Source organism: Megachile rotundata, chromosome 8 (genome assembly GCF_050947335.1).
Source record: "Megachile rotundata isolate GNS110a chromosome 8, iyMegRotu1, whole genome shotgun sequence".
Lineage (NCBI taxonomy): Eukaryota > Metazoa > Arthropoda > Insecta > Hymenoptera > Megachilidae > Megachile > Megachile rotundata.
Genome location: NC_134990.1, coordinates 14313215 through 14336169, shown reverse-complemented (window position 1 = coordinate 14336169; position 22955 = coordinate 14313215). Strand labels below are relative to the sequence as shown.

Here is a 22955-nt window from a genome sequence, read left to right as displayed (position 1 = left end):
AACAAATAAAACGTCCATAATATAATATTAACGGTATTACGAAGTTTCGTATAAACCTGCAAAGTACGACAATCTTACATATAATGAACATAATGAAAGTATTAAAGCTTTCTTAAAGGTGCATTTAGACCGAGCGATCGAATACTCTTTTCCCATTTCAGCAAAATTCAATAAATGTAAACATTGCTCATCGAATCAATTCGACGCAATATAATTTGGCACGATTTATGAGAATTCGAGTCGATCTGATTTAGTTCGATGCAATTTCGATTCGACTTGTTTTGCGATTCAATTCGATATGATTCGATTTACCACAATTTACTTTACCCTGTTTTAATTCAAGTTCGAATGCTCGGTTTAAACTACACAAACATTCGCTCGTATTCAAACACTTGGTATGAACGAATGCTCTAGCTCGTTCAGTCTAAACGCACCCTAAGAATTTTTAATTTTAAAGCAGTGTCTTGACGTTGGACGCGTATCGAACGATTATAAAAATACATATTACTTCCGGTATTTCAAATACCGCGTGTGCGTAACATACAATATAAAATGTGCAAAAGGTAACTGTTCGAAAAAAAGATCGAGTATCGATGAAGGAATAGTAAGATCAGAAGGGGGACCCATCTTCAACAGAATTAATGAATGATTCGTTTCGTTGCTTAAAATTCTGCAAGTATGAACTTGCAGTTTCCGATCAGCGTAGTGACGTGAAGTTTTCAACGTGTCGCTATTGTGCATTGTGTGCCCGCCGCCACCGTCGCGACTGCCGTGAAGTGCGCATCGTTAGTACCGAGTTGTGTGTACATATAAATGGCGGCTGACGAAAAATGGTACTTTACGAAAGAACAGCTTACAAACACGCCGAGCAGAAGATGCGGCATCGACGCGGATAAGGAACTGAGCTACCGGCAGCAGGCAGCGAATTTCATTCAGGATATGGGACAGCGGCTCGTGGTGTATCCTTTTAACGGAATGCGTGTTCAGTTGCGTGTTTCCTAACTCTTCCCTTTCCCCCTATCCTCGCAATCACTTCATGTTTTTCCTCTTTCAAATCATTTAGAACAATCGCGTACGTTTACGCGGTCGTGTACTTTTTTTTAATGATTCTCAAGTTATTCAAATGCCGATGTTAACGCGAGATACGTAACATGTTGTAAACATGAATGACGTGCGAAAGAGGAGGTCACGCGTCATGATTACGGTTCTCCATATTGAACTTCATTGTGTTACGTTTAGTACACGATGAATTTCGGCACCTTTATGCTATTCAGTGAGTTCATGCTGATCGTAGATTATTGTGGGTAATTGAAAATGCTCGACAGAATTTTGTTGTCCGAAAGGAGGACAGAAAATAGGGTCACGAAAAGACAGCATTATTTGCTAAGCTAAGTTTGACAGTAGTGCCAACCAAAATCGTGGTTATTGCTGATATTTCTTATGCAAGTATATCATTTTTTATTTTCAATTTGTTTTCATTGCATATCTTGAGATTGCATCTATAGTGAATATAATTTCCTGCTAATTGCTTATCACTACGTGTTTATGCAAACTGTGTTTCTTGGTTTGTAAACTGACACATTGTTTTTATTGTCGTAGAGAATTTTTCCTACTGAGAATTGATTTCAATTCGAACTTGTTTATAATTAGATTTTATTTGAAAGTTTTTGGTCATTATAATTTATGCATTTTTGTTCAACGACTTCTTTTAGAATACAGCATACATTTGTATTTTCTATAACATTTTTATGTTTCAGATACATGTTTGAAAGTCATAAATATCTTAATTATCTTTCCAATCGACAGAACTTCGGCATGTTCTTTGTAGTATTTTCAGTTTGAAAGTTATAAGTATAATTTGTAATATAATACATAGATTGCAGTTTGAGTAATGTTGAATTGAATTTCTTTGTATTATACAAAGTACACTAACATTACTCTATATATGTATAACAGTCTCTTTATATCATTTTATATTTTCCTTTTATGTGATTTACTCTAAAGTTCCAGTTTATATATTTTCCTTTTACTTAGGTAATGAATAATCTAAAGTATAAAATATTCATGTGATAAAATATATAAAGCAAGAAGATCTTAAAATACATAAGGAACAAGTGAAAGTCAAGATTAAAGCAAATTAATATTATGTGATTTATTTGATCAAGTTTTTTATATTAATGTAATATACAGATTGAATAAAATTTTTTCAATATAATATATTGTTCCCTCCATTTTCTAATCTTACCATTTAATGTAATTATTAAGTGTTTTAGTTATATTTATTGTTTTTAATATTGTTTTTTTTTGTTGTTAATATTCTGGTAGAATTAACAATGTATATCTGTTATACAAAATATGCATGTTTGAAATATTTGTTACATATTAATTATGTGAAATACAAGAATAGTTCAGAAATAAGTATAGAAATACTAATCAATATTGCAAACTAAATATAGATCGTTATTATTATGTTACCAATATGAAGAACATTCTTTATAGCAAGTTATTTTGATTCATTATATTATACAATTATTTTGCATTTATTTATGTAACATTTGTTACATTAAAGAAGTAAATGTCTTTACTTGAGATACATTTAAATCAGCAAAAACTATGACCGCATTTGACTCTGAGTAGCATAAAGGATCATTTACTTTATGATTTATTAAAGGCACTATAATTAATAATTCAATACTATTTAAACGGTATTTTCCTTAATTAGTTTATTGTAGGTCACAATTATGTATCAACACAGCAATAGTGTATATGCACAGATTCTATGTATTCCACTCGCTGTCACATTTCCACAGGAATGCAATTGCGGCAGCAGCATTATTTTTAGCAGCAAAAGTGGAAGAACAACCACGCAAGTTAGAACATGTTATCAAAATGGCACATATGTGTCTTCACAGAGATCAGCCCCCACCTGACATCCGGTCTGAGGTATAACTGAGAGGAGCAATAATATTTGTGATATAACTAATGGCAAATGTCATTACTTAAACGAGCTTTTATCTACAGCAATACCTTGAGCAAGCTCAGGATCTGGTATTCAATGAAAACGTCCTACTGCAAACATTGGGGTTTGATGTCGCCATTGATCATCCCCACACACATGTTGTTAGATGTTGTCAACTGGTTAAAGGTATATAAATTATGCTTAAAGATGTTCATAGAATTTTAACTACTAATTTTGCTATAACTATCTTATAACCAAATTAGCACGTTGAAAAATTGCATATAGTAATAAAAATTTAGATGATGTCTTAGTATAACATTCTACTGAGGTATTATCACTTTTTTTGCAGCGAGCAAGGACTTAGCCCAGACTTCATACTTCATGGCATCTAACAGGTGGCTACACATTATTTCCTAGTATCTCTTACTCTTAGCAGTCTTCTGGTCAAATAGATGCCAGCTGGAGCATATTTCCAAGCTAAGACTGTCAGGCAATAGCCACTGGCGCAACATTCTGACCTGTTCTCCTTTTAGAAAACAAAGTAAACGTGAAATGAAACATTACAGATATCTTTCATATAAAATACAAATGTCTTTTGTTCCATGACACTGTAAAAGTACAATTTACGTAAATTGCATAAATAGGATATAAAAATTTGACACGATACATGAAAGTTTACTTTGATTTCGTACGTTTTCTGAATTCTAATGCGAATGTTTAAATGTCAACAGTAACTTTTGGGGAGGAATGTTGCGTTGCAGTCGCGGTAATGTCTGATTCTAAAGAGAACGTATGCCAAAGCGAAACGAAGTTTATTTCGTAAACTAAGTTCACGATGAGGATTGCTTAATTGAAGGTAAATGAAATATTCTTAAGGACTGATCGTTTTCTCTTACATTACGGTATATTGTCCAATTTTTATTTTTATATTTACATACACTTATTTTAAGCTGTAGATGCACAAAACAAATTTAAGAGTGAATGAAATGAATGTGAAAGCAGTGAAATGGTGTATGAATGTTAAAATCATTTACTGATAAAGGAAAATGCCATACCATTAGACTGTATTTATAACTAGTATGGTATGGCCATAAAATTATAATCCATTCAAGTATTATTTGATAATTTTGAATATGGGTGGAGAAGTAATGGCAGATCCATTTGATAATAATTGAATAATATTTGAACAGATTGTAACAGCAATTAGCGTAGATTGAGCCTTAATTTCTCTGTTGTTAAGAGGAAATTTATACTGCATATATCTACATGCTTATTGAGAAGTATGAAAAGTTTACAAAATTGATAATGATTCGATTTTCTCGAAACGATACGTTCTCTGAATACATGAAATTTCGTACCTCAAGTAATTTTGTTTTGCAATTCCATACTGATGTATATCAGTGTATAGAGACATATACACAGTATTAACCCAAAATTCACTCTGTCATGGGATTATGTTGGGGCAAACTTCGGTAAATTTGTTACGATACAACAGAGTATTGTAGGGCTTTCATGATTTTGTACCTAGAAAATCATCGTTCATCCATTTATTTGAGAATATTTATATAGAAATTTTTGTCTAGCTCATCGCGAAAGAGAGAATTGCATTGTGACATTTTTTTCAACTGTTTTGGAAACGTACTCTTTGGAATTAAATTCCACTTATGTAAGCTATAATTGGGATTAATGTAGTTAATTTTCAACGAATCGTAAGAAATTCGTCCTGGTTTTATCCCGATATTACCCATGTTTAATGGAACTAGTACTTTCACTTCTGTAGTACAGTTCTTTTTATGCCCTGGGTTATATTTCAACAAGGCATCGCTAATTGAAAGGTTACCAACTTTGCATCGACTTATAGAACAATTTTTTCTTTTCAGTTTACATTTGACAACCATGTGTCTGCAGTATAAACCAACGGTGGTTGCCTGTTTCTGTATACATCTTGCTTGCAAATGGTCCAATTGGGAGGTAAATACGACTAATGTTTTTCCGTAAAAAGGTTTTAAATTCTTCTTAAATGCATTATGGATATTCATAGATTCCACAAAGTACGGAAGGGAAGCACTGGTTTTGGTATGTCGACAAGAGCGTAACTTCCGAACTTTTACAAGAGCTTACAGCAGAATTCCTTCATATATTTGATAAGTGTCCATCGAGATTGAAAAGAAAAATTATGAGCATATCTGCCAATCAAAGTCCAAGCATTAATCACCCTAGTTTACCGAATTCACCTTTCGTAAGTACATTTATACATTACTTTATGTTTCTGTAATGTAGATGTCCTATTTTATATCGGTTTAAATCTGTACTAGAATACGATGAACTATCTTGTTTTATTTTTTTGTAGGATGCAGAACCTCGTAAAGTACAGTCTCCTGCGACGACGGCCGATGGTGGACCCACATTCCATGCAAGTCGACCTCATCATACGGAGAAACAAGAAGACAAGAAACAAATAGCTCCTGCGCCTTCAAGGCCACCCGTCGACTATAGGGAATACAGAGAGAAAAAGGAACGCGAACGTATAGAAAGGGAAAAGACGACGGTTCCGACTACTGTTCCGCAGAGTCACGCATCGGATATCAATAAGCATCATTCGCATCATCATAAACCTGTATCTAGTACAAACGTGCTGAACAAACATCCATTGCCTCTAGGACAGAAGGCGCTTCATCACAATCATCACCACAGACCAGAAGTTAAAGTCGGACAGCCGGTACCTCAGAGACATTCTAGTAGTACTCAAGCTAGGGAACCAAATCGTGATCCTAATAGGCAGAGGTTACAAAGAGAGTACAATTCGAGCACTGGTACAAGTAGCAGTAGTAATAGTAGTAGTACTCTTCATTCGCATAGTCATACGATGCCGAAAGATCCAAACTTGGATAATTCGCTGACGGATTCCACGACACACAGACCGGACGTCGCAACCCTTCAGGATCCAGTGGCCCATGGAAACATGCAGGAAAAACTTAGTAATAATAATCATAGCGTGCACCGAATAAGCGGCATAGAAAATAAGCATCAGGGTCACGATAAGCGGATGTACGACCCGAGGCATAAACCTGTAGAGCATAGGAAAGATAACGAACAAAAGCCATACAAATATCCGGACCCAACGAGAGTCGAACGACAGAGAAAGTCCGATACGTTGGAACAGAGATGCGAAGAAGTAAGGAAACTCATAGAAAAACCATTACCTCCACCCAAACCTACACTCGATGTACCATACGCTTCAAATACGCAAAAACCACCTCATCATACTAAATACAATCAGTCGGAGAAATTGCAAACCAGTAGCGGTTCGATTTCTACCGACGCGAAGCTCACAACCGCGCAAAGTTCGTTCACGCAAGAGAAGTCACCGACCAGTTCCAGTTCGGCCTCCTTGCTCGCTCAGAAATCCTTGACGTCGAAGACGGTGGCCAGTCAACACACCGCCCATGGTGTGTCTCAAATTTTAAAGGACACGATCAAGAACGGTAGTTCCCAGTCGTCGAGTTTGTCTTCTTTGAACAATCTCGACGACCCGAAAACTGAAAAGCGACCACGGTACGACGATCCAGACAAATCCGACATGCAACAAAGCGCACTACAAACTCCTCCTGGCAAGCCGAAATCGCTGTTCAGTCCGGAGAAAGTACCAACGCCTCGAGAGTCCCACTCGCAAAGGCCTAAATCTAAACAAAAGACGCCACCCTCGGCTGCAAAAGTTCCTAAACAAGAACGCGTACCAGATACGTCGATAGGTTTTAATTTAGTATCACCTTTCGCGAGCCCGCCGGGCTTGCAGCAACCAGAAACGCCATCGGTCAAGCGATCGGCAAGCGATGTCTCTACAACGTCGCACAAGAGACACCGCGCCGGCAGTACTAGCGATAGTGGACAGCAAGCGAAAGTGAAAATGGAGGACACGTCCAGTTTCGAGGCTGTCAAGATGCTTGGTAGGGTACCAGAACTGATACAACCAATTAGAGACAATCCGTCGGCAAACGGTAGAGCCACTCAAATCGCCAACGACATGAAACCACCCGAACTCATCAAACCGTTCGACGCTGAACCGACGATATCACGTTTCGGTCCAGTGTCCACGCAGCAGCAGATGTCGAATCAACAAGGTTTGACCAATGGTATGGACGCAAACTTAGCCGTGAAGCAAGAATCACAGGAGTTCCAAATTAAGAAGGAACCTTACAAGTCAGACATGCAAATAAAAATGGAACATTCGCAGATCAAGAGCGAATATTTATCGCCAATGAAGTCTGCTCAAAGTATAAGTGCTCTGCTTCAGGAACCTCTAGCGCCGTTGCCGTCGTTGCTGCAGAACGTGCATCAGTTTAGTCAAATAACGCCACAACAGATGCACCAGGAACAATACCAGCAACAACAGCTGCAACAACAACAAGCACCGCAACAGCAACAATCTATATCTCATTCGATGTTACTAACAGATAATCACGGTTTGGTCCAAAATCCGAGCATGTCTTTACCCATAGTCAACGAGCCCGTCATAGCATCTACCGTTGACATCAGCGCGTTTTCCGAACCCGTACAAACCAGCACCGAGTCAGTGCTTCCCGTACCAACGTCGACGACGGTAACACCCGTCCCACCCGCGGAAGAGAAGCGGTCGGAGCACCGCAAGAGCGAGAAGAAGAAGAAGAAGGAGAAACACAAACACAAAGACAAAGAGAAGACCAAGGAAAAGCACAAGCACAAGCATAAAGACAAAGACAAAGAGAAACACCGCGAGAAGGATAAAGAGAAGGGCGAAGAAACCGTAACGGCGGTACCCATCAAAATCACCATCCCCAAAGACAAACTAAATTTGAGCACGGAATCGACGGCCAGCACGGGAGCAGCAGCGTCGACAGAGAAGAACAAATCCCCTCAAAATACCAGCATCAAAATCATCATCCCCAAGGAACGGTTGAAAGGCACCGACAACGTGTCCAGTTCCCCGGCTCAGCCTGTGGTTCAGGCACCGCTGAAGATCAAGATCCGCACGGACGGGATCTCGAGGAGTTCAGCGGCCGCTCCGTCGACGACGAGTAGTTCCAGTATCGTCCCGGAATTCTCGAGCGAGAGTCGTAAACGCGAGCGTTCCGATCCGAAGGAGAACCCACTGGCCAATACACCAGCAACGAAGAAGCAATCGCAGGTGTCGTCGGCGGGCTACGGACAGCATCGACCTGGCGAACGGCAGAACGGCAGACACTATAGCTCGGGCAGCAATAACAAGGTACGTGGAGGCGGTAGAGGCGGCCGCCAGTATATCGGGCGTGGTCCACCACCAGCAGGATCGGCGGGCCATTACAATGTTCCCGGCCAGCGGGACGGCTACTATCAACAAGACACCTACAATAGTAACGGTACCCGTAATCCGCATCATCCTCATCCGCCTCCTCCGGCTCGTGGCGATCCAGGCTACTCGAGGGCTGCCCACGTCAACCAGTCGCAAACCGACTCTTATTTCTTCGCGAATTATCCGCCACCCTCGATGTTTCCCGCCGGATACATGTACGACCCGGTCATGTACTACTCGCAGTACCAGCAACAGTACCCTATGTATCCGACGGGCAACGTCATCATGACGTCCGACGGCGCCATCGACACGTCTGTGCCGCCACCGTCCTTACCACCGAACTTGCGACAGAATCAGAACATGATTCCTGTCGCGTCTGCTCGGCAGGAACCCAAGACACCGCCACCGTTGCCGAGCGGACCACCCCCTAGTTCCTCGCCACCGCCACCTCCTCCGCCACCGGAATAACGTTCGTATGGAAATCCTGTCTTGTAGTGGACTTCAAAGGTAGTTTTTCCAAAAGTAGCGACTAGCACAACTGCAGCCACTTTCTCTGTTAACTCTACAAATTATTTAACGCGTGAAATTTATCCGCAGATCTAAGTTTGGCGGCTCGAGGAACCGCCGGAGAGAGCAACGACGTGCATGGTGCGCAGCGGTGAGACGGAGCGGAATTGAATGCAGTAAATTTGGGAATTCAGGAACCTGGGAATTTTGTTGGAAACTTTTCTTGGTTCTCGAGTTGCCAGATTTTTAGCTTTTCAAATTCGTAAGTGCAGAGATTTGATAATTCTATTGCGAATTATCAAATTTCTAGGTTACTCACTGCACGTCCGTGCATCGTCGACGGTTTTCAAATATTAACTACATATAAATTTGCGTGCAATGTGTTTGAATACTGTGAATTTTTATAGGGTATTGTGGAAGTGGATGGTTGTTTTGTGTTCGAAGAGAGGAAGTGGCTGAAGATTCCCGTAGAAACCGATTTGCGATCTTAAAGGAATATACTTTTCACCCTGTCTGTATCCTTCTCTTCTTCTTCCCTTCCAGTTTGTGAATGGTAGAAGTAGCAGCATGACACCGTACGATCTCTATTATTCCTAGTGTTACATTTACCACTTCGGTCTTTTCACCTTTGTACCTGTAGCGCATCTCTCCTTAGAGTAGTTAATGAGTGTGAGCCTTCGGTTCGAGAACAAATTGCAAGGTCCGTCGCGACCATGTTTGAGGATGAAGTAACTGCATCACGAAGACGACCGTCGCGAGACGTGCGATTTGTAGGAAGGACGGTGTTTAGTTTCGTTTAATCGAAGATTGAACGCACTGCCAGGATGAAAAGGATTACGTTTTGCGCTTACGGTCAAACGTTGATAGATTTCGATTAACGGAACGCTCAATCTTTCGACATACGTTAATCGAGGTACAAATTGAAAGATATTCCTTTGCTGGCAAAGGGTTTCGACGAAAAGGTGGTGTGCAGAATGTTGCGTTTATAACGGAATCGATTCCGCGATTTCGAAACGGGTAAATGGCTATAGAAACTTACGAGGTTACTTAAACTAAAACGAAAAAACAGACAAAAAAATGACAAAACATAAAAGAAAAAATGTATCCGTATACGATGAAGCGGCGAGAATGCTCAGAGCATAAATGTAATTATTAATGTGAATTTCAAAAAGTGTACGTATTTGTAAAGGTATATACAGACACACGATCTTGTTGAGACACATTGTATCATTTTGTCATTGCGCGGATATGACGAGATTTTCGATTAATCTTTTGCGATTCATTTTCAAATTACTTTGCATTTAGAATTTCTTATTCTAGCATCGAAATCATATCTTTGTGCTTGAATGTAAATTGTTACATTGTCACGTAAAACTTTCAGAAATTTGTAATACATAAAATTGTAATTACATCAACATGTAATGCAATTTATATTGAGTTTTAATGCGCGACGATGTAACAAAAGGGAAACGCAAAGGGTTATCGCAATAATCTTAAATCAAAAGTTGCATTATAGTAATTAAACGTTTTCGCAATAACGAGTTTCCTAAGTATCGTGAAATATTAATAGTATAACTTACTATGAAATCTCGTTGTTAGAATACTGACTCATTCATTCATTTACAGTCATTCATAGTTGGTTTTCTTTTTCTCGCGTTGCTGACTACGCTTTGTACTACCACGCGTTGTATTACCACGCGTTGTATCGATTGCGCTTTGAATTACCACGCGTTGTACTGACTACGCTTTGTATTACCACACGTTGTACTTACTACGCTTTGTACTACCACGCGTTGTACTTACTACGCTTTGTATTACCACGCGTTGTACTTACTACGCTTTGTACTACCACGCGTTGCACTGACTGCGCTTTGTATTATCACGCGTTGTACTACCAAGCGTTGTACTACCACGCGTTGTACTACCAAGCGTTGTACTACCACGCGTTGTACTTACTACGCTTTGTATTACCACGCGTTGTACTTACTACGCTTTGTACTACCACGCGTTGCACTGACTGCGCTTTGTATTATCACGCGTTGTACTACCACGCGTTGTACTACCATGCGTTGTGCTGTCAAGCGTTGTACTACCACGCGTTGTACTATCAAGCGTTGTACTACCATGCGTTGTACTATCAAGCGTTGCATTACCACGCGTTATACTATTAAGCGTTGTACTTCCACGCGTTGTACTACCATCCGTTGTATTACCACGCGTTGTACTACCATCCGTTGTATTACCACGCGTTGTACTACCATCCGTTGTATTACCACGCGTTGTACTACCAAGCGTTGTGGAAAAATGTTTAGTAGAATCAACTGGTATACCTGTTTTTTCATTTTTACAATTTCGAGTACCTGTATGTGAACGTGTGAACAATTCTTTATTTCTCAAACTTTAAGATTACGACTGATCGAGTGTTACCCGATAAAGAACAGAATAATTTTGATTTCTGGGCGATTCGATGACATCGATCTTTTCGGTGCAATTAAGTCAGAACTTTTCTTACATTGTACGAATGCTTCGAGTTTACATTATCGAGCCTCTTTAAGTGTACGTAGTTCGTTTTTTTATATTTATTTCAATTACGACGCGTATAGTTTCTCCTGTAATTTTTATCGCTTTATTCACGTCATTGACAATATAATACATATATATATGTATGTACAACAAAGTAAAAATAATCATTGCATATAGAATGGATATTATCTCAGGAACGTGTTGAAAAAAAAAGTAAGCGAGAGAAATAGCGTGATTAATATATTAAAAAAATATATATATGAACTATTAAGATTGCGTTTATATTTTACACATAGACACGCCGTTCTGTAAAAAAAAAAAAGCGTGTGTTAAATGTGATTTGCCATTGTGACGGACAAGAATTATATTCGATCGTGCCGCTATTAGCGCATCGATGTCATTGTTTGTTATTGTTATAGTTATATTGTCACAATTAGTACTATAGTATTTTCAACTTATAGACATGTGTACTGTGTGATTGCTATGATCGTTGTCTAATTTTTAATTCTCTTCGGTGCAAAATTCTGTTAGACGATGATTTATTTACAAGAAAGGACACTCGACTGAGCACTGAAATTTGCACGGAAGAGATCTCTTTTTGAGGCATGTTATACTTTTGAATTCGGTGCAGATGAGCCATTTTTGTTACTGCAATTTTTCATTGAACTTATTCATATTTTGAAATTTTTTTTAATTTGATAAGAAGTTTAATTTGCAAATTGTAACTGGTTGTACTGAACAATTTGTTCAAATGTCAGTAGATGTACATTGTTGAAAAATTTGTTATACAAACAGTACAGATAGTCAGTCTTTGTTTTGAAGTGAATTTCATTGTGTTACAATGGATTTTAGACTTGTGTTTACATAACAAATATTATGTAATGTAACTAATTTGATTTTCTTTTCTCAAAGATACCTTGATGTATGACAAAGATACTTTGACTAGTTAAATGTACTTCGTATGTAATTGTGATATTGTGTAAAATAGTAACGACAAAGGTAACTTGTCTGCACCGAATCTATAGTCAGAAATCGTGGGCCATTCGTAGAATTTTTGTACGGACAGTATGGCGTGGCACGTCGAATTGGTCCACAGCACCAGTGGCGGATGGTGGAACCAAGAAACGCTAATTTTATTTAAAATCGTATGACCGATACTAATTTTAATTTTAGTAATTTAATTCTAATATAAGAGTGTTAAAATTACGTTCGAGTTTAAACTCTCAGATTGATTTTTAAAAAAATAACATTTTCGTCAAAAAGTGCCCGAATCCGTCACTGTACGATTTATAGATTTCAAGCAAACATTCAGGAAGACATTAGAATTTATTCTTCCTGATACGTTTGGAACACCGAATGGAAACCGAAGAACCTCCGTTTTTGGCCTTAACCACCATTCCGAAACGCGAGCAAGTTGTGTGCGGTGTGATTAAAATTAAACAAAAGAAAGAACCTACTAGAAACGCAAAAAAAAGGGATCGGCCTAGTTAAGAACTGTGCAATTGTACAAGTCGTACGAAGACAAAATAATTGCTAAGGTAAATTAATGTAGGTTTTGTACTCTCCGACAGTGAGAAATTAAAAGAGAGTTTTATATATACACATACAAAATATTATATATATATATATATCTATATATATATACACATACATGATAGTGATAAAAATACGAGGCCACGCATGTGAACAGCGATTGAGTGATATGGACAAATGAACCGTATTGTTCGATTATAAAGGAGGAACACCAGATGTGTAAAAACAATTGCGAACACTGCATCTATACTGTACACAATGTATATCAACCACTTGTCGCGTACGTTATCTGCCATCTTTATGATAAACACCTGCGTTTAACCGATGTAAGCTCCAAGTTCCGATAACTATGTGGACCAACGAATTGGTATCATTGTAATTAGCGTCGTTCATTCATTTCGGTTTCATTTACTTTCATAATACAGAAGTTTCTGATGGTATAGAAATCACGCGCGGAATTGTATATTTGCGTGATTGACGTCAGAAATTTGTATTGATATGCTCGCTGCCGCGGGAGAAATTTATCTTGTAAGATAGTAAGGTAGACTCTTGTTATGACGGGCGTTAGCTTTGTATTACCACGTATTGTATCGACTGCGCTTTGTATTACCAAGCGTTGTACTACCACGTATTGTATCGACTGCGCTTTGTATTACCAAGCGTTGTACTACCACGTATTGTATCGATTGCGCTTTGTATTACCAAGCGTTGTACTACCACGCGTTGTATCGACTGCGCTTTGTATTACCAAGCGTTGTACTACCACGTGTTGTATCGACTGCGCTTTGTATTACCAAGCGTTGTATTACCACGCGTTGTACTTACCACGCGTTGTATTTACTACGCGTTGTACATACAGCGCTTTGTATTACCACGCGTTGTACTGACTACGCTTTGTATTACCACGCGTTGTACTTACCACGCTTTGTATTACCACGCGTTGTACTGACTACGCTTTGGACTACCACGCATTATATCGTCTGCGCTTTGTATTACCACGCGTTGTACTTACTACGCTTTGTATTACCACGCGTTGTACTTACTACGCTTTGTATTACCACGCGTTGTACTGCCAAGCGTTGTATTATCAAGCGTCGTACTACCACGCGTTGTACTACCATGCGTTGTACTATCAAGCGTTGTGGTACCACGCGTTGTACTATCAAGCGTTGTACTACCACGCGTAGTACTATCAAGCGTTGCACTACCACGCATTGTACTCTCAAGCGTTGTACTTCCATGCGTTGTACTATCAAGCGTTGCACTACCACGCGTTGTACTATCAAGCGTTGTACTACCACGCGTAGTATTATCAAGCGTTGCACTACCACGCATTATACTCTCAAGCGTTGTACTTCCATGCATTGTACTATCAAGCGTTGCACTACCACGCGTTGTACTATCAAGCGTTGTAGTACCACGCGTTGTATCGATTACGTATTGTACTACCACGCGTTATAATTACTACGCTTTGTATTACCACGCGTTGTATTAACTACGCTTTGTGTTACCAAGCGTTGTCCTCTTACGCGTTGTACTACCACGTATGGTACTACCAAGCGTACAACGCGTTGCAACAATTCCTCATCAGAACCAGATGATCAAAAATTTAATTCGCATAACAAGAGTCTACCAAATAAATTCCAATCTCGCAGCAATTCCGCGGCAGTGGGATATTAAAATTTAATTTAACAAACGAAGGTGTTTAATATTAAAATATGCATTATCGTACGCGTCAGGTGTTCGATGAAGAAAAGAAATAAGCATCAGCAAATAAACGTTCTGTGGAAACGAAAAGTACCTTAGTGATTATTTTGTCTCTTTTCTTAACACACACCATAAACGCGTACGTACATACGCGTATATAGAGAAATATACGCGTGTGTGCGTACGCTTATATATTTTAGATATATATATAATATCGCACACCATACTCGCCGCATCTTTTTTGTGTACTAACATTATATTATCACAGCTATCAGTATGTAATACGATTATTATCTCATTGTGTAAAAGTCATCATTTGGTATGCATCACACATGTGGATGATTAATTTCAACGGGCTAAGACACGTAATTGATTTTACTCGCTTGGTGGAGGGTATTGTGAATCGACGTTTATTGTTGTTATCGTTGTTGATTGTCACGAATGTATTGTGTGAAATTTGCATGGGCATGCGCGCGTTAGCTGAGCTTTCTTGTAATATGCATGGCGTTTATTTGCGTTTCATTTTCTTTCATGAGAGACTCTTCAACCCGACATTCATTAAATTATTAAATTACAAACTTATTACGAGACTCATTGTACTAGAATTCTATTAGCACAGTAATATTTATATTTAATTTAAATTGTAACAAAATTTGTTTTGAGTCTTTGGTTGAAGAGTTGCTAATTGCCATCGGTCATTGATACCTTGATTAATTTGCAAATGAACTTGTCTATCTCGAATCACAATTTTCAACAAAATTGTTGCTCCACTCGGGTTACAGATAAAGTTAATTATAAGGCAACTTCTTGCATTCAGTTTCATTCATTCACCGATACTTCGACTGCCATAGAAAATTACATAGAATTTATTATTAATTTATGTACATTAATAGCTTGATCGAAAAACGTGGCAGTCGAGGCAGTTCATTGATAACGATAAGTATTAATAGAATTTAATTACGAAACTCGTATTACAATAAATATTTTCTTGCAAAGCAGAGGCAATCGCAGAATTAGGATCTTTTTTTTTTTAGTAAAATTTTAAGAAATAGAGTATCACAGCTGTGCTTATATTTTCAGGAGAAACACTCGTCTAGCCACCACAAAAGTTCCAGCAAATTGTCACAGAGTCAGCAGTCCCACACCTCGTAGTATCCGGACGTTGGTAGAAGAGGATATTGGTAAAAAAAAACACAGAAAGCAGCCCTCCGAAGTGACCTGATGCCCACCTCGAAAGAAGAGGAATTTTCATCCCGTTTCGTTTCTTCGCTTGTGCACACTGTGCGAAGACGCGTTGGAATTGTGCGGCTTTCGTCCTCGTTTCTCATCCTAGATGATCAAGAGGAAATCTTCTCTATATATATATATCACGACGAGGGAAAGTTCTAGCGATTTTTTGTCGTTCACCGTGCACACACACGTACACACACGGCTGTATCGAAGATCGATTCAGGAAGACGCGAAGCTTGCTGACCGCCTTTTACGTTGGCCAAAGTTTTAACGTAATTCAACAAGAGCGATTAGAATGCTTTCGAGTAGAACGCGAGAAAAATGAAGGAAATAATGTTCTTACTCAGGTCAAATTAGGTACACGGTTAGTTAAGAAAGAAAATTTCACTTCGTCCCGGGTCATTGGATTACGTGACTGATTTTTGTTAGTTTGTATGTTAGGAGGCGACTGTAGGCTTGCTAGTTAATAGGGTAGCATTATTTTTTGGTTTTTATGGAGAATGTGTGGGGAGTCTAGGAGTGGAACAAATTATCAAGTTTCAAGTTTTTATGTTTCATATTTTTAAATTGGCAGATTTGTAACTCACAAATATTTTTAATTAGTGGAATTGTTAGATTTGTCAAGGGAGAGTTCTCAAATTTATCCAGGGAACAAAATTGAAAAGGGAAATCTATATATTACTGAGTTGTCAGATTTGTAACTCTCACATATTTCTAATTAGTGGAATTGTCAGATTTATCAAGGGAGAGTTCTCAAATTTATCCAAGGGAAAAAATTAGAAAGGGAAATCTACATATTATTGAGTTATCAGATTTGTAACTCTCAAATATTTCTAATTAGTGGAATTGTTAGATTTGTCAAGGGAGAGTTCTCAAATTTATCCAAGGGAAGAAATTGAAAAGGGAAATCTACTTATTACTGAGTTGTGAGATTTGTAACTCTCAAATATTTCTAATTAGTGGAATTGTCAGATTTGTCAAGGGAGAGTTCTCAAATTTATCCAAGGGAAAAAATTAAAAAGGGAAATCTACATATTACTGAGTTGTCAGATTTGTAACTCTCAAATATTTCTAATTAGTGGAATTGTCAGATTTGTCAAGGGAGAGTTCTCAAATTTATCCAAGGGAAGAAATTGAAAAGAGAAATCTAATTATTATTGAGTTGTCAGATTTGTAACTCTCAAATATTTTTAATTAGTGGAATTGTCAGATTTATCAAGGGAGAGTTCTCAAACTTGACCAAGGGAGAAAATTAAAAACAAAAATCTACATATTTCTAAATTGTCATATTAGTAACTCCCAAACATTTATAATTTCTGGAATTCTTAAATTTATCAAGGGAGAGTTCTCAAACTTGACCAAAGCAGAAAACTATAAACAAAAGTCTACATATTTGTGAATTATCAGATCCTCAAATTTATTCAGTGAGTTTTTATTCAAAGCAGAAAAAGAAAAATCTGCAGTAAACCTAGACTCTTCTCCCCAAACAAAAGTAAGCCTACGTCGCACCTAACAGTACACCATCACACATTGTAAGATACGAGACGAATTCTCTCACAGCTGCGAATACTTGAAAGAATACGTTTCATATCACCGTAGTCCTCAGGCTCTTCCAAACTTCTAATTTTATGAGATGTTCTCTAAATTGTCTCTTTTATAGAATCGTTGAAAGTACACTCGCTATTGAAACGCGAGAACTTCATTTTACCTAGAGGGCTACACACACTCTTCTTTCTATTGTTCCGTTCAACTGCCACGTTCTATTTTTTACTGAAGCCGCGATTTTGCGGCTACATTAAGTTCATCATCGACTGATTCGTTAGATAGGGACGTTCCCAAGCAAATCGGGGTGTCATAGCGTTTAAGCTTTCTTTACGTTCAGTGAATTATGATGTTCTATAGAATGTCTCTTTTTTGTTCATTTTTAACCAGCCGTTTGCTGTTTACATTCATCATGCATTTAACGAGATTTTGATTTAGCGTATGAAGGTTTAAAGTTTAGGTTTAAATTGTAAAGAATAAGTGTAAACACAGTGTAGAATATTAAATGGTTTTTACGTTAAAATCTGGAATAAGAAAGAATGTAAATTAGAGACTCTATTTTATGTTATTTCTTATTACAAGGAATGTAAAACGTTGCATTTTAAATTTTAAAAGTTGTAATATTCTTCACGTTGTTTATACAAATTCTGTTTGAAGAAAGGGGTGAAAAAATTTCTCCGTTCGATGTACATAAATGTTGACCACGAAAGTAGTTACTAGCATATTATTGAAGACTCGATTTCCTCCAGAATTGTCACTAACCAACGAATCGTTCGAAAACAATGCACACCGAAAAACTTGGTCCATTGTCCAATGATATATTTATTCGTGCCGTTTTTGTTATGTAAATAGCCGAAGACCGCATAATATAGTACGTAACCGAAACTATATTATCCGCCACTTTAGCATTAAAGGACTATAGGTAAATAATTAATAATATTATCGTCAGACTGTAAATAAAATTATTTTGTATGCCAAAATAAACCAAATGAAATGACTCGACATTGCACACACGAACACACACACTCGGACACGTTCACACCACACGTAATGATTTATCTATCATAGAGAACAAAATGGAAAATACAAAAAACACGATGGTACAAGTTGTCGTAACGCGGCAATTAAATGACGAGACTACTACGTTATTGTATTTTAAAAATGTCTTCGAAGTACCACGAGACTTGCATATATTTAGCGAACGCAAGTTTAAATACTCGATTCTATCCTCCAGTAGGTATTATTTTTTAAGAGGAATACCGCGAACGGCCGTGCGTACTGTATCGAAAAATGTTATCACCGGTTTTCACGCATGTTTCGTACCGAGCGTAAAGTAAACGTGCTCTCGTTACATAATTATTAACATTAACATTTAATATCGATAACATTGAATAATAATTCTAAATAACAACAAGAAACGAGGAGAAACCTTTCGAAAAATTAGCCTCCGTCGTTCTTTCTGTCTGTGCATATCGTGGTTGCGCACCAAGTTCGAAGTGCACGAGGAAATTGTATTTATTGATTAACGATAAGCCGATCGAATTGTAACTTTAGAATCGTGAATTGTCAAATGCCTTTTGCGACGCGTTCAACGAAGGAAAAGGTGTGTTAGCAATAAATGTTCCGAAGCTTTCTCGGCGCGATAAAATAATCGTTACGCTCGTCGTTCGAACGATATTGCAAGGAATATTTTTTATTCTTACTACGATAGCTGGATAGATCGACGAGCCTATTTTATCACGCTGACTACATGTATTTTCGTATTGTCCCGTAGCCGAGAGCCATCGAAACTTCTTAGACATAGTCACGTGGATTCGTAAATCAGATCAAAATAATTATTTCTATCTCAAATTCATTAGCAAATTTATCAATTTATTAATTTGTAAAATATCAATTTTTGTAAAAGATTCATTTTTGTAGAAGAAGATCAATTTTACGATTCCACTAAATCTCGGAAACGAGCCTCAAGCATTTCTTCCTTCAAATTTCCCGCCTCTAGTTTTTTTCCGTTCTCTTGGCTGTGTGGTACAAGCGACGTTTATTGCTAATTGTTTTCGAATAATGTGTGTATTTGTAATGACCGTTACATTGTTCACCAATTCAGCGACACGGAGTGTATTATTAAAAAATTTGTTTCGAAGATCGAAACGGATCGAAAAAAAGTTGTTATAGTAATATTTAGAGAAAGAAACAGAAACGTTTGGAGAGAAAGCTTCCGTTTCGTTCTTCGAGAAATGCACACGAATTCGATCGAGTCGGGGATTTTTTCTTTTTTTTTTTTCTTTCTCAAGAGCGAAGGAATCGTGTCCGCGATGTAAATAAATTTATTCTTAAGGACTTAAACAGAAACGACGATTCGTGGAGAGTGTATACTTATTATTATTATCGTTTGCAAGTCGTGCATTTGTATTTCACGCGCATGTCTGCGTATCGTGGATACACGCTCATCCCGGAAGTCCTCAATCCTGCGAAAGAAATTTTATAAATTGTTTTCTTGTCGAGAATTTTTCAATGTCCGCTCGATAAGTTATATTCGGTTCGAAACTGACCGCTTCTCGTTTCATATTACGTTTCAATACGATTACTTTTATCTACCGGAAGTAGATCTCATTTTACGACGTTTCAATTACGAGTGCAATTGTTAATTTTACGAGATTGTACTTTCACGCTGTTTCTTTTTTAGAAAATTCAAGTTTTTTTTTCCGCTTTCAGGATTGATGATTTTTGGGACTCGAGCTGAGCTTGCCTAGTTTCAGGCGGCGTTTAAAAAAAAAGTTATCCTCAATAAAGAGAGAAGCAAAAGAATGACTAAAAGAAACTTTCACGAGTTTAATTCATTCCTCTCTTCCATTAATTTTAACGTCAGTACTTTTTCGAAAAAAATTGTTTATTCAAAATTTAGAAGTAAAAATAATTTTTAATAATATTAAAAATATTAGTAGACGTCTAAATTTATTAACAGAATAAAAAAGAACTTTCTCTTCGAAATTTAAATTTGCGCATGCGCACGCAAAAGTTTATAAACGTAGGTCTACGTGAGGAGTAAACCTCTTGAGATACGACACGAGAAAGCCGACTTGTTGAGCGTTGCAGCTACGTAACAGTTATTCTTGATTAGATAAACGAAGAATTAAAGCATATTTGCAAGAAATTTTGGCAGAACACTTCAGAACTGATATTGGCAATTTTAATCCTTTTGGTATTAACTTGCAATTGACACTTGCACAATCGGGTGAGACTTTATCACACCTTGTCGATAATTATTATTATCATATTTCAAATATAGAAGCATATCTTTCAGGGTATATTTGTCTCTTCACACTTATTTAAATAATATAACAAGAACTTCTTGTTAAAGTCTTGATCAGTATTTATAGTTTAAATGAATTGTATCATAACTTAGAAATACTTGTTTTATTTCAGCAGATTTTAAAAATGAATTACTCTAAAAGTCTCCGTCCCATTCTGTCTTGCCTAAGTGAATGCAATTTTGAGTCCTTTAAGAGAGGCACACTAATCAAAAATGTGTACAGAAATCATCATTATTCGTAAGTAATATTACACTACTTTGTGAATATATTTGTGTTAATGATTCAACATTACAGATGTAAAGTATTGGTAGTTGGAGGTGGAACTGGTGGTTGCACTATGGCAGCAAAATTTGCAAACACATTTAAAGATCCTAAAAAAGTCATCATAGTGGAACCCAGCCAGGTAAGTTGTCAATCTACATAATTAAAATTTCTATTTTAATAGTAGCAACATTGTAGATACACTATTATCAACCTATGTTTACATTGATTGGTGGTGGTATAAGGTCTTTCGATGCTTCAAAGAAACCAATGAAAGAAGTTTTACCCAAAGATGCTACATGGTTACAAGAAAATGTGATGAGCTTCGAACCTGAACAGAATCAAGTCACAATGAGTAATGGAGATACTGTGCAATATGAAATTATGATTGTAGCAGTGGGATTGCAGTTACATTGGGAAAAAGTGAGGTTGGACAAAATTTTTATATCTGTTACTGATGTATAGATATCAATAATCTTTTATGCTTATTTTAGATACCAGGTTTAGTAAAGAGTCTTCAAGATGGACTGTCACAAGTTTGTTCTATTTATGGTGCTGACACTGTTCCAAATGTGTACTCAAAGATTTCAAGAATAACAGAGGGTAATGCAATATTTACCTTCCCAAACAGTCCAGTTAAATGTCCTGGAGCACCACAGAAAATTTTGTATATTGCAGAAGAATTTTTCCGTAAGGTATATCTCATTTTGTACTCATATTTTTATCATGAATATATGTACTAATGGTAACTTTTTATACAGAAAAAAGTACGTGGTAATATAAGAGTCGTGTATAATACATCTTTACCAGTAATATTTGGTGTCAAAAAATATGCTGATGCACTTTGGAAAGTTTGCGAACGAAGGGACATTAATGTGAATCTTCAGACAAATCTAATTGAAATAGACCCAACTAAACAGGAAGCTGTATTTCAGAAATTAGATGGTTCAAATGAAACTTTCGTTGAAAAGGTATTATTGTGTAATATGTCGGGTGCAATGTAGACTTTCCTCTGGTTAAGGTTAAATGTAGGGGAACCTTCTATCATTTGTTTTTCGAAAATGGCTTGAATTTAAAAATTTAACCTAAAGTTACGTCGGCGTTGTACCCGAATTTACACGTGTGTACAGATGTTATATATGAGACTTTAATTAATAATAATTTTTGTCTAGTTCTCGTTACTTCACGTATGTCCCCCCATGGGTGCACCTGATATTCTGAAAAAACATCCGTCATTAACAAATGAAGCGGGATTTTTGTCCGTCGATTCTAAAACCCTACGACATACGAAATACTCAAATATATATGGAATTGGAGATTGCACTAGTACTCCAAATTCTAAAACTATGGCAGCTATAGGTACAGTACGAATGCATTGTTCTTATGAGAACAAAATTTTATTGAAATATTTTTTCAGCGGCTCAGGGCAAAGTATTGTATAAGAATATCATGGATGATATGGCTGGTAAACCAATGACTATGGCTTATAATGGTTACTCTTCCTGTCCTTTGGTTACTGGATACAGAAAATGTATTTTAGCTGAATTTGATTACAATTTACAACCAATGGAGACGTTCCCTGTTAATCAAAGTCGAGAGTACTTTTTCACGTTTCTACTCAAAGCATATGCGTTTCCTTTATTATACTGGAATTTAATGTTGCGGTAAGATTACCATAATTATAATCAAGTCACGACTTTGGGAAAGAAGTGTGATACATGTATTTTTAATTTACAGCGGTCATTGGGATGGACCTGAATTTTTCCGCAAATATTCAGAACTAATAAAAAGCAAAGAAAAGTCCGAATCACCGAAGAGCTAAACTTATTTGTACTGCCATAGTATTATTTAAGTATTATATTTAATACGTTTATGCTGAATGTATATAATTTTAATATATTAATATTGTTAAATTTGGGTATATTTTTTCAAGCATATATATATTATTTATAATGTAATTTAATTTAATAAATATTATAAAAATAAATTGATACATTTCTAAAAGGTATTTAAAAGTATTGAACTATGATACACACAGCAAATTTGAATTTACAAATTCTACGATTGTAGTATC

The 22955-nt window shown here is 37.0% G+C and overlaps 1 protein-coding gene and 1 long non-coding RNA gene across 4 annotated transcripts; both read left to right on the top strand.

Moving 5' to 3' along the window:
* The first annotated feature begins 85 nt into the window (after positions 1–85).
* LOC100874662 (uncharacterized) lies at positions 86–22868 on the top strand. Of its 3 annotated transcripts, XM_076534486.1 has the most exons (15): positions 482–959; positions 2733–2943; positions 3022–3145; positions 3309–3354; positions 4840–4930; positions 5001–5198; positions 5310–8204; positions 20736–20857; positions 20915–21023; positions 21080–21304; positions 21376–21576; positions 21643–21852; positions 22054–22240; positions 22299–22545; positions 22619–22868. In XM_076534486.1, exons 1-15 carry the CDS (start codon positions 814–816, stop codon positions 22701–22703), a joined length of 5097 nt encoding a protein of 1698 aa, XP_076390601.1. In that variant the 5' UTR covers positions 482–813; the 3' UTR covers positions 22704–22868. The 3 variants fall into 3 exon arrangements, with proteins under 3 accessions (XP_076390602.1, XP_076390601.1, XP_012139843.2); XM_012284453.2 differs by lacking the exons at positions 482–959; positions 2733–2943; positions 3022–3145; positions 3309–3354 and adding an exon at positions 3691–3815; XM_076534487.1 differs by lacking the exons at positions 21643–21852; positions 22054–22240; positions 22299–22545; positions 22619–22868 and having other exon boundaries at positions 86–959; positions 21080–21309.
* LOC143265008 (uncharacterized) lies at positions 8211–14627 on the top strand. The gene is made up of 2 exons (XR_013039046.1): positions 8211–8774; positions 8865–14627. It is a non-coding gene; the product is annotated as an uncharacterized LOC143265008 (long non-coding RNA).
* Positions 22869–22955: the final 87 nt, after the last annotated feature.